Here is a 12666-nt window from a genome sequence, read left to right on the forward strand (position 1 = left end):
AAGCCAGCGGTCCCAGTCCCTCAGCCTTGCCCCACAACCAGCCACCACCCGCCAGCACCCACGGGACCTCCTCATGGGGGCCAGGCAACATTGTGGACAGCATGTGGCTTGCCGCCAAGTGCTTCTGGCAGTTCAGAGTCCCAGACAGTCCTGCCCGTAGCCAGACCTGCCTGGCCCACGTTTCTTGAGGCTGCTAGGAGGCGCCTGCCCCTCCCACGTTCCTCCAGGCCCAGGACTCCCTCCTCCCTGACTTCTCTGCCTGCGGCTTCCCACCGGTGCCGCTTCTCCAGGCCTGTGGCCATTTCACCCTCCCAGAGGCCTCCTCGGCCAAGGTCCCAGAAAGTGGAGAAGAACCCGGAGGACAGCAGCCTCTGTGGTGGGGGCCACCCTGCGGGGTCCTGGCCACCTCCCTCAGCCCTTGGGGCCACACTTCACTGAGCAAACCAGGACAAGAGACCCCACAGACACTCCTGAGAGAAAACAGGTCCTCCTTCATCTACAGTCCATTGAAACACCAAAGAAATCACAATCCAAATAACGACGTTCAGCTGGGAAAATTAAAAACCCATCGACACTAGAGGCACCGAGCTCAGTCAGGGAACTGAACAGGGGTGGGGGCACTGAAGTTACGGGGACCGGCAAAGGAGGCAGCTGAAGCAGCAGTGGGGAGCAGAAGCAAACCTAAACCCAGCGGAAGGAGCCAGCTGCGCCACTGCCCAGGCACACTGGGACGCCCCGGAGGGCAGGATGAGCCTAGACACAGGCCTCACTCAGCCCCGGAGCTGTGAAAGCTGCTCTGAGAAGCCTCCCGTTGGCCAGGAAAGACTTCAAAGTGAGGGGTTCTCGCCTCTCCCAAACTGAACTGTGAACCCCAAGGCCCACGCACAACCATCCACAGCGAGCCGCCAGCATCACCAGGGAGCCCGCCACCAGGACCGGCCCTTGCCACCGCACACCCTGTGGGTCCCCGGCACGCGGACCATCCAGGTTGAAACCCTTCCTGACTCCGTTCAGGTCCAGGGTGTGTCCCCGTACAAAGGTGCCACCAACGGCTACACCCACATGGGATGAAGGTTCTCCCGTCCCCCCAACGGGAGCTCAAGACCACGCACGAGGCAGGTCCCCACCCCAGCCAGTGACAAGGAAGACATTGAGCCCGGCTTGACTCGAAGAGCCACACAGAGGCAACCCAGGGGGTTTACCTTGTTTTCACAGTTTAAAGAGCTTTATAAATTAAGACAAAACCCACTAGGGTCAGGCAAGCTGGGCGACACTCACCGCATCCAAGAATGTTAACAAAAATCACAGTTTTGATAGTTCTGCAAAAAAAAACTTAGCAAATTTACAACAAAACTGTCAAGTAATTAAGGCAAGGCACTTCACACATGAACTTAAACTGCTAATTAAAATCCCCTCGCTTAATTGACTACATTTGCATATCATTCAACTTGGGAGTATAATTTTTTTAATGGTTTGGGCAACAGGGTTGTAGCCAGGAAAGGCGGAGGCAGCAGGTGAGGCAGAGCGAAGGCACTGCCAACGGCACAACCCGGAGCACCAGGCAGGTGGCCAGGGACCATGCCAGGCCGGGTCCCCACCTCCCTCCAGGTCCACACGAGCGTCCAGGGAAGAAGCAGCTGAGATCTCACAGACGTCACACCAGCTATGGAGGTCCTGGGTATCCCTAACCCAGAAGGCAGCCTGGGGCAGGCTTCAGTGCAAGCACACGGAATACCTCCCTCCCCAGTGTGGCCTGGCCCGCTGACAGCAGAGGTTCTGCACACAGCTCTCACTCGGTGAGTGCCAGCCCACAGGACACAGGCAGCGGCGCAGGTGGCCTCAGTGGACGTGTACACCTTCAGCACCACACACGCAGTGTCCACAGCTCCGCAGAGGGTGGCTCGGCTGCCCTGTCCGGTGTGCTCCTCTCCCGCCTGGACCGGGGTCAGAGTCCAGACCCCACGCTCACCCTCACCAGGCAGGCAAGAGTCCCCTCACTCTGGGGCCCCGGGCTTGTGCCACCTCTGCAGAGGGAAGTCTCAAGGCTGGGAGTGCCCGGCCCCCATCCTCAGGCATCAGAGCCTGTCAGGGCCACAGAGGCAGAGCACCCTGTGCCCAGAGGCCCAACCGGTGCCATGGCAGGCCTGTCCTGGGTACCGTGTAGGTCCACGCAGGGCCGCCGACCTTCCAGGGCAGCGCAGGGAACAGCATGCCTAGGATGCAGAGGCCCAGCTTGGCCCAGTCATCTGGGAAACCATAAAAAAAGAGGGCCACGGGCAGCCGGAGCTGCCATCCACTGCCACGCAGAGGCTTCTCAGGCCACAGGATCCTGAAGGGAGGCACGGGGACAAACTGCTTCCCAAGGAAGGCTCGGGTTGTCTGAGCACGGACAATGAGGCCTAACTCCTCTCAGACAGACCTCCCAGGGCCAGCTGGTGAGGGAGGGAGCCAAGGATGCCCACCCTGGAGCTGCCTGGACCATGGGCAGCCACACCAGGCGGGGACCTGGGGCTGCCATAGCCCAGCACCTGGCACAGAGAAGCCCTTGACAGCAACAGGCGGGAGGGCACCGGGGAGAGACGCCCGCCATGCGAGGGTGATCAGCCTCTCAAGGCCCGTTGGACACCTTAAGTAACCCGTCCTGGATAGGGTCAAATGGGCCAACCTCAGACCTCCCACAGAGGGCGCCAGCCTCCCGGGGCCCTCAGGGATGAGGCGTTCACACGTGTTCTGCAGGACGAGCTCAGCACCCAGCCAGACTGGCCTCCACGCTAAGGACAGGCACGTTCCCTCAACAGGGCAAGAAGGACCCAACCTATGGGCCTTATTTCCAAAAAAAGAAACCAAGAGCATTTCTGTTTCTGGGCAAAGATACATCTGCTCCATAGTAAAAGCAACAATGTTTCCATGTTACTTTCCCAGCAGAGAAAGCCTGCATCAGACTCTGCAACAACTGTGCCCCCAGTCAGCCTCCTCTCAACAGCTGGACCAGGGGTTCCCAGCAGGCAGCACCCCAACCAGGACAGGGTGAGGGCGGCTCTGCAGGCTGACAGCCGCTTCTTATTCTCATCACTTACAGGTTTACTCCTGGGCAGAAGAACACAATGTAATTAGCAGACACCTGGCTCTCCTGGCAATATGGTTTCCCCTGTAGAAGAAGACTGACATCAAAGGAAACCACCGGCACAGCCACAGCCTTCAGGAACCACAGCAGCCAGGAGCACCGCAGGGAGCACCTAAGCCGCTCCAGATACACACAGGGCATGGACAGAGAGACAGAGGCAGCGCCAGCATCGCTGGACACCTGCTGGGCGCTCCCTGCCCTCCCACCACCCCTCACCCACTCCTGACGCACTTCCTGGTGAGGTCAGCCAGTCCCCAGGTGCCCCCATAACGGCACACAAGCTGTCGTGGAGTCACCATCACCTCACACACGCAGCTCAGGGGTCAGGTCTGGTCGGGAAGGGCCACACAAAAACCCAGTTAGTGCCCTGGGTCCTGGGGTGGAACCCCCAGGACAGAGAAAGATCCTCTCATTTGGGTGATGGCGTCCCCTGCCACCCAAGCCCACCTGAGGCCGCCAGCCTGAGCTGCGTTTCTCTGAAACAAGCAGCACCGTGGGACCTGCAGGAAGCCTAGAACAGGAGCTGTTTCTTTCTAAGTCAGCCGCCGACGTTCCAGCAGAAGCCGCAGTTGATCGAGGCAGGGCTGAGAGCTGGGAGGAGCATCAGCACTCAGCCTCACCAGCCAAGGGTAATATTCCAACAACTTCCGAGCCCTGAACATGGAACCAGGGTAGAAGCGCCCCCCAGGTCAGAAAACAGTGAACCAATTTCTTCCAAAGGTGGAACAATGGCCAAGTGTAATGGCTCATGCCTGTAATCCCAACACTTTGGGAGGCCGAGGTGGGCAGATCAAGAGATCAGGAGATGGAGACCATCCTGGCCAACAAGGTAAAACCCCGTCTCTACTAAAATACAAAAAATTAGCCAGGCGTGGTGGCACGCACCTGTAGTCCCAGCTGCTCGGGAGGCTGAGGCAGGGGAATTGCTTGAACCCGGGAGGCAGAGGTTGCAGTGAGCCGAGATCACGCCACTGCACTCCAGCCTGGGCAACAGAGCAAGACTCCATCTCAAAAAAAAAAAATGGTGAAACAGTGAGAAAAGAAACAGCATTCTCCTTCTAGCCAAAGAATGGACCTGCCAATAAACCCCAACTGCCAGTGCCTGCAGAGCTCCACTGAGTCATTCAGTGAGTTATTGAATCTGGCCCCCAAACTGGGGACCCAGATGTGACCAGGCGTCCCTAACCCTAGCCCCTGAAGCCAGCAACACAACCACACAGGCAACAACCCCCACGGCCAGTGAGACAAGCACCCCAGTAGAGGCAGCCCAAGAAGGCCTGACCAGGGCCGGCCAGGTGTGCCAGCCCAAGAGGCAGGCCTAAACGCCCCGATTCAGCATCTGCAGCTGCAGAGGCACCGAGGCAGAGCACTCCTTCCATCTTTATGAGTCAAAAAAGTAAAATCAGAGAAGACACGAACACCAAGCACCGAACAGAATCTCGGCCGTTTCCCAGGATCACGCCGAGATGCCTCTCAAAGCCCCCTTTATCTGTTTCCCCCCAAACAAAAGACAGGAGCATTACTCAAAGGAATAAGCACTTCAAGCGAAGGCCTACTAGGCGGCCGGCAGGACACATGCTGAGGGCCACAGGCGCCAGGCGCCACCACGCCACCTCCGGGCCATGGCCAACGCAGGTGCTCGGTCCATCTGGTCCTAGTCTGGATTTTACTATTGTCCCCACAATCTCATTTAAAATTCACACTCAAGTCCTGGTTCTTCATTTTCGTAAATAAGCAGGCTCATGTGGCAGCATGTCCCCAGAGCTGGAGGCTCCCTGGGCCCCCCATCGAGGCCACCCCAGCAAGGCAGCCTGGAAAAATACCAAGTACCACACAGTGAAACCAACATGCAGGCTCTGGGAAGCGGGGCCCTTCTGGAACTCTCTCATATTCACAAAGCAGCAGCACCTAAGAGCTATCGCTTATCATGCCCCCCAGCCCCCGGGGTGAGCCAGAGCTTCCTGAGGGTCACCTGGCATGGCACCTGGTCTGCAGAGGGCAACCAGGCCTCGAGAGAACAGGTGGGACAGCAGAGGCGACCCCTCCAGCCCGCAGACCCCAGGGATGCCTTCCGTGGCAGAACCCACTCCAGGGGCCAGGCACAGTGGCTTATGCCTGTAATCCCAGCACTCTGGGAGGCCAAGGTGGGCAGATAACTTGAGGTCAGGAGTTCGAGACCAGGCTGGCCAACATGGTGAAACCCCATCTCTACTAAAAATACAAAAAAATTACCTGGGTGTGGTGGCACACATCTGTAATCCCAGCTACATAGGAGGCTGGAGCAGGAGAATCGCTTGAACCCAGGAGACGGAGGCTGCAGTGAGCCAAGATCGCACCACTGCACTCCAGCCTGGGCAACAGAAACAGACTCTGTCTTAAAAAAAAAAAAAAATAACAACAAAAAAAACCCTGCTCCATACCACGAGGGTGACAGCCAGGGCAGGGCAGGAAGGAGCCGCCCTACCGCCCGCTCTGGAGGCCAGGTGTGAAGAGCTGGTCCCCGGGCAGCCCCCCCTCCATGACACCCTGGCCTGGTGACCACTGCTCAGGAGGGGAAGAGCCCTGAAGAATAAGGACAGGGGCCTTCTCTTCCAGCTCTCCCAGATATTAGGGAAATAATTCACCTTCTGTATTTTGACTCAAAACAAAGAAACTTTTTAAAAACATTTCAGTTGAAGCTTGCATAATTCTTCCAGTGGAGAAATCCTCCCTCAACTTTCGCAATCCTTAGAAAGAGACACATTATTGCCACAGAGAGCCGGGCCGCCGGCGTGGACACCTCCTGCCAGACAGTCAGGGCCCAGGCCCCGGAACCACCGCCTCCTCTCTGGAGGCCCTGCCAGCAGCAGTGAAGGCCTAACCTAAGCTGGGGCTGTGGCCCCACAACCCCGAGAGACTCCAGGGCGGGGTTCGGCTCACACTTACCCCAGACTTCCTCGCACCATATCCTGTCTGCCCTCACCCGGAGACTCAGACAGACAGACATTGCACAAATAGCCGCAGGGACGGCTGAGAAACAAGATGCTGAAAGAGGGGACCCGCCCTCCCACCGTGACCCTGCTGCCCCAGAAGGCGAGGGACCCAGCCCAGCTCCCAGAGGGGTCCCAGACAGATGGATGACAGACCATGCCGGGAAAATGACCACTAAGCTCTGCTCCCTGCAGAAGCCACCTGGGGGCAGCTGCCCATGCCCTCCCCAGTCCGTGCACAGCCAGCTGGGGTGGGCAGAGGTCAAGAACCACTCTCGAGCTGCTGTTTCCCCTGCTTGAGAAGACCTAGCAGCCGGCCGTCTTTCCGGAACCCTCACCTGGGGGGCAGACCAGCCCAAACCTGCAGACCCTGGCCTTCTGCACGGGGACCAGGGCCTGCCGGGAGCCTGACCCCAGAGCATGGCCCAAGACTACAGGGAACCCCACGAAAAGCTGGAGAAAAACACTTGCAGCAAACGCTTTTTCCAAAGGAAGCTGGTGGACAAAGGGACAGATAGCCCCCGAAGTGCTCCCCGGACCTGAGGGTGTCTGGGAGAGCACAGCCCCAAACCCACACACGGCCGCTGAGTTGAGTGAGGGGTGTCCCAGAAAGAAACTCTTGATGCTGTCCCTTCCTGTGATCATTTCAGCTTAAAACACCAAAGAGCAAAACACAACTCCTCCCCAGAGGCTCTCCAAGCCCAGCAACCCCTTCCTGGCCTCTACAAGCACAGTCATTCCCCAGAACAGACCTCGAGACTCAAAGTTCTCAAGCCCGACCACCTGGCTGGGCACCTGCCTGAGGAAACGCTGCCTGGGGCCAGGGGCAGCCTTGCAGTGACACGGGTCAAAAGCCCAGCATGACGGATCAGAAAACCCCCGTCACGGACCCTCCACTGGGAAGCGCGCAGAGCTTCCCAACCAAGTGACCCTCAACCCACAGCCCACTGAGACCCACGCCAGCCCACACAGAGCAAGGGCAAGGGGACCTGCAAGACCCCCGGGAATTCAGGCATCTGCAGGACAGAGCAACAACACTCTAACACAATCCAAATTCTCCCGTCACCGGAACGCCCAGACTGCACATGGCAGGTGAAGAACAGCTCTCACACAGGCAGCCCACTGCCCCTAGGAACAGGACGCCCGGCCCCCTCGGAGCAGGACCCCCCCCCCCAAGCCCTGTTGGAACAGAAACCCCGGCCCCCTCAGAGGAAGACCCCAGCCCCCTAGGAGCAGGACCCCCCACTTGGAGCAGGACCCTGCCATGGCCCAAGGGAAGCACCGCACCACCCTGTTATCAGCCTGCACGGAAAGCGCTTGGCTGACGTTCTGCGGGACAAGGGGCCGCGTCCTAGGCATCAGGCCAAGCGGCAGCTCCAACTGCCACATTTTGTCTCCGTCTCTGACAGCTGTCTATACTGACAAAAAAATGTAGTCCAATGGAGTCCTACAGCTATCAGAGAACCCGAGGAAGGAGGCGAGCCGACCGGAAAGAAGAAAGGGGTGGGAGTGGGGAAGGCTCAGAGGCTCCAGTCTTGGCTAAGTGCTCACAACAGCACAATGACCCATCTGTGCCCCACCTGTACCACTCAAAACAGAAAGTCCAAGATCAATAAACAGTAGTCCCCAGTTTACACTGAGGCAGAGAGGTTAAGCAACTTGTCCAAGGTCACAAAGCCATTGTGGGACCGAGTGGGGAGGTAAGACAAGGTCCCCTGTCAAGGATAGCAGCCCCAGGGTCCCTAAGAGGGGACTCGCCAAGCACCCACGCAGCCCACATGGTCTTCCAAGATACAGCAGCAGGAAGCTGGCCGGGCCCGACAGCCACTGGACAGGAGCGGAGGCTTCCTCTGTAACCCCGTGATATGAGGGGGCATCTGGAGAAAGACTGTCTGCCCCTCACGCTGCCACTGCACTGCCGACAGGCCAGGGGCTCAGGCGCAGCCGCCGTCACAGGAGGCTTCCAAGGAGAAAGCTGCAGCCCCGCCACCCACTTGGTTTGGGACCTGGGAACATCTCCGCCCTCTCCCACCTCCCACCATGGGTAGGAGAGTGGCGCTGACCCAGCCCACTCAGGCAGGAGACCCGACCCTGGCCTGGCCACAAACACCCGGAAGGCAATACAGCCCCCTCCGGCTCCGCAGAGCCCGAAGGCCTGCTGGGAGCAGCAGCCCTGCAAAGAGAGTTCCAGTACATTCTTTGTTCTGCCCTCATCTTCGGCAGATCAAAAATATTAAAATAAGCTACAAAGGAAGTGAAGAAATCAAAACATATCCCGAGAATAAGCTGTCAAGACACGAGTGGGAGGAGCCAACGGCGGCCAGTGAGGGCGGAGGCGGGGCCTCCCAGGCCACTCCTTCTAGGACAAGTGGGGTCTGGGCACTGTGAGTCCACGCCCACCCTGAGACCACACTCCCTTCTCATGTGTCGCCCCTGTGCACACAGAGACACGCACATGGCTGTCCTGAGGAGACTTAAGGGACCCTGCAGCCCAGAACTCCCAAGTGCACAGTCACAGAGCCCAAAGGGCAGGCACTGAGCAAGGGCAGAGTCCCTGGCCGCCGTCCCACGTCAAGAACATAGGGCAGGAGGCGACACGGGCAGGATGGGTGCCCCACCCCCAGGAGCATGAGGAGAGGAAAACCCGCAGGAGCTGGTGAACATTCAGGGAGCCAGGCGGAGGACACCACTGCCAGGGCCAGACTGTGTGGCTGCCACTCAGGCCTGGAGGACCCAGTCACTCACACCGTGCACGTCGTCAGTATGGCCTGGGAATTGCTTTTTAATCGGTAAATGAAATTTCAGAGCAGTGCTGGGGACTTCAAAAGGGAAAGGCGGCTCGGAGGCATCCGCTGAGATGACCAGAGCCTGTCTGGCCTGTCTCTATGGCGGCCCAAGGACCCCGGTGCTCACAATCACAGGGAGAGAGAAGCCGGGTGGCCTGGGCCCTGCTCTGTGTCAGCTGTGACAACGAGGCCCCGCTGGCCACTCCAATGGGCCCCCAGCAAAGCCCAGGAAGACAGAAAGACCACAAGCACACACATGACCCACAGTCGGACAAAAACAAACGCAGACACACCCTGCTCAACCGAGATCCTCTGCCATCAGCTCTGAAGACAGTGACGTGAGCGTGTCCCAGCAGCTCAGGCCTTGGCCACAGGTGACCCACTACGCAGCCTGCACGAGCCCACAATGCCCCCGACATGTGGCTTCCTCCAGCCACAGGCAGTGACGAGGGTGCGGCCACCCCAAAAAGAAAGGCCCCAGCCCACAGGGAGCGCCATCGGGCCCACCCCAACCAACTCCCCGTGTGACACGAAAGGCCCCAGCCTGCTACGTCTGTCTGCAGCTCTGCCACGAGCATCCTTCCCCAGCCCACAGGTCTGCAGGCGGCTGCCACCTGAGCCCTGGCCTGGCAGGGTCAGAAGCGCGCACACACACACACATGCGCACACACATGCACCCTCCGCAGCCCCCTCCGAGCAGAGGCGACAGTCCCTCGCTTCCATCCACAGCCCCTCCTCCCCACGATCTGACACTCTGCTGGAGGGGCGCCCAGAGAAAACCGGGCTGGAGCATCTATTCACAGATTTAGAAAAAAAAAGTTTGATGCAATAGCTGAATTAATTAGGCCTCCCAAGAATAGCTGAGCCAATGCAGCATTCTGTGTGTGCAATTTAATAAGCCTGGATATTTAAAAGAAAAGTTACAAATACTTGGGGAGGTACGCAACGGAAAGTTCCTGAGAACCCCACTGAGTAATTTCGGCACCTCGTGGCCTGGGAGCTGCCCATGCCGGATCCCACAGATCCTCCAACTGGCAAACAACAAAGCCAGGCCAGCGGCCTCCCTCTCCGGCGCACCCCTCTGCGTTTCAGAGGGAGAGAAGGAAATGGGTGAGTCCAAAGCAAATCGCAGACCGCCAGTAACTCCAGCACGCGGGCCCAGGGGCCTGCTGACCAGGCCCCTCAGCCGGGTGCCAAATGGCCCTCACCCCACACGGCGGACTCTGGGATTTGGTCCCTGGCAGGCCCAGGGAGACCAACCAGCACAGTGCTGGAGCCGCCAAGTCTCGGGCCCCTGCCACTGAAGCCTGGACACCTGGCTTCATTTTGTGTCTCTGTCCCAAAACTTCAAGGCACCAAACAGGGAGCGGGAGCCAGTAACAAAACCAGGCCTCGCCTCACCCAAGCTCTGTCTCCTCGGGCCCAAAGGCAGGCAGCCCTCCGTCTTCGAGGCTGGGTGCCTTCGGGGCGAGGACAGCCACCTTCACCCCAACCCCAAGAAAGACCTGGGCCTGAGGCATCCGGGCCGGGGCCCAGCTGGAGCTAACTTCCCTGACCTGGGGCAGGTCGCTTTCTCGGGAGCATGAGGCCTGTGCCTTCCTATCTGGGCAATGGCTGTGGGCCTGTGGGCCTTCCCCACACACCAGGCCTGGCCCCCCACCCCACCGCCACAGCCAGCACTCCAGGCTCGTCCTGGGGAACGGGCAGGAGGGCCTTTCTACCAAACTCTCTGGCCCTGCCAGTCGGAACACTCTGAATTTCCCTAAAACAAAGCGAAGACTTGAGACATGGGGCACGGCAAAAGCACAGGTCCCAGCCTTTGGAGACCAGAGCCTGTAGTCCAGAAGGGGCCCCCACCCCAAGCGCATCCTCCCCAGCTCCCAGGCCTGGGGCCACTCACCCGGGGCACCCGCCGCTTGTACTTGTTGCCATAGTCGAATTTCTCCTTCACGTCGTCCAGGCAGCGGCCGAGGCGCGCCTGCTCCTCCTTGCCCGTGTAGTCCTGGCTCAGCAGGATGTAGGCCCGCCAGTTGGCCGAGTCGAAGCCCCAGTGGCAGGTCCGGTTCTCCAGGGCCTTGTGCGAGTGCACCACGAACTTGTGCGGCGGGTACATGAGGCGGCAGTCCAGGCACTGGATGCAGGCGGCGCTCGGGCTGCTGTAGAGCTCGGGCACCAGCAGCCCCTTACACTTGCCGAAGCACTCGTGGTACACGCGGACGCTGCGCTCGCTGAGCTCCAGGCCCAGCGCCAGGCTGGCGGCCAGCTCCTTCTTGCAGGGCGGCGGGTAGGCGCCGCCGTAGAGCAGCGCGTTGCACAGGCGCTCGGCGTCCGTCTTGGTGATGAGCCCGCACGAGGGCGCCGAGAAGGGCAGGATGCCCATGACTTTGAGGATCTCCAGCTGGTCGGCCGTGCAGCGCGAGCAGTAGATGTGGAGCTCATCGCACACCGAGTTGATCTGCTGCAGCGAGAAGTCGCGCAGCACGGAGTTGAGAATCTGCGGCAGACACAGACGCTTCTCGCCTCCCACCACGAAGCACGAGATGGTCTCGCCTTCCAGTACGGTCTCGCAGCGCTCGGTGGAGCGGTCGGACGGCATGAAGAAGGGCCCGGGCAGCACGGGCGGCGGCGGCTGGATGGCGGGCAGGTGCAGCACGGGCGGCGGCTCGGTGGCTGCGGGCACCGGCGCCGGCACCGCGGCCGCGCCCGCCTCCTTGGCGCTCTCCTTCTTGTAGGCCTCCTGCGCCCAGCGCGCCGAGAAAGCGGCCGGGCCGCCCAGCGAGCTCATGGAGCTCAGATGGAACTGCTCCAGCGTCTTCTGCAGCCCCGGGTGCGGCTGGAAACAGCCGCGGCCGCCTGCCGCCGCCTCCATGGTGCGCTCCGGCTCCCCCGGCCGCTCCCGCTCCCGCGTGCCCGGGCCCCCCCGGCCCCCGCCGCCGCCCCGCGCGCCCCGGCGGCGCCCGCGGCCCCGACCCCGGCCGCCCCCCGCCGCCGGCTCACGGCCGATCACGGCCGCGGCCTCGCCCGGGGGCGCGAAGGGGAAGGCGGGCGGGGCGAAGGGGTCCCGCCGCTGGAGCCCGCCGCCGCCCGGGCCCGGCGCCACATCCACGCGCCCCGCGCCGCGCCCGCCGCCGCCCGGGCCCCCCGCGCGTCCCCCGCGCGCCCCCCGGGCTCTAGGCGCGGGGCATGCCCCGGCGCGCGCCGCCAACGCCAACGCCAACGCTCGCGGGCCCGGGGCTCGCGGGGGGCGCGCGGGCAGGTGCCGGCGCCGCGAGGCGCGAATCGCCGCGGCGGCCGAGGCCGAGGGGCCCGGGAGGAGCGGGGGCGCGGGAGCGGGGCCCGCCGGGCCGTCCTCGCGCGGCGCGCCGCCGCCGCCCCGCTCCTCCCACCGCGCGGCGCCCGCCCGGCTCGTCCCGGCGGCGCTGGCCGGCCGCGTCGCGCCCGCCGCCGGCCCCCGGCCCGCCCGCCCGCCGGCTCCGCGGCCCGCCCGCCCGGCTTCCGGGGCGGCGGAGGCGCCTCTCGCCCGCGGCCCTCAGAGCGCGGCGGCGGCGCGGGGCTCGGGGCGCTCGGCGAACATCCTCCCGGCGGCTCGCTCCGGCTCGGACTGAGCGCCCGGCGCTGAGCTCACGCCGCCGCCGCGCCGCCCCGCCCCGCGCCGCCCGCTCCGCCCCGCGCCGGCCCCGCCCCCCGCGCTGTTTGTTGCCGTGCGTCCGCCTCAGCCCTAGCGCTGGCCAAGAATGTGACCCGCTCCCCAGCCGGGCTCTTCCAGGAACGCGCGCTCCCCGCCCGG

General features: G+C 61.9%; 1 protein-coding gene across 2 annotated transcripts in view; it reads right to left on the reverse strand.

The window, feature by feature from the left end:
* SKI (SKI proto-oncogene) overlaps positions 1–12249 on the reverse strand; it is an 80030-nt gene extending 67781 nt beyond the window's left edge. For both annotated transcript variants that reach the window (XM_055382763.2, XM_055382756.2), the window contains exon 1: positions 10780–12249. In XM_055382763.2, the coding sequence (XP_055238738.1) occupies positions 10780–11748 (969 nt within the window). In that variant the 5' untranslated portion in view covers positions 11749–12249. The remainder of the gene's footprint in view (positions 1–10779) is intronic.
* Positions 12250–12666: the final 417 nt, after the last annotated feature.

Source organism: Gorilla gorilla, chromosome 1, assembly GCF_029281585.2.
Source record: "Gorilla gorilla gorilla isolate KB3781 chromosome 1, NHGRI_mGorGor1-v2.1_pri, whole genome shotgun sequence".
Classification (NCBI taxonomy): domain Eukaryota; kingdom Metazoa; phylum Chordata; class Mammalia; order Primates; family Hominidae; genus Gorilla; species Gorilla gorilla.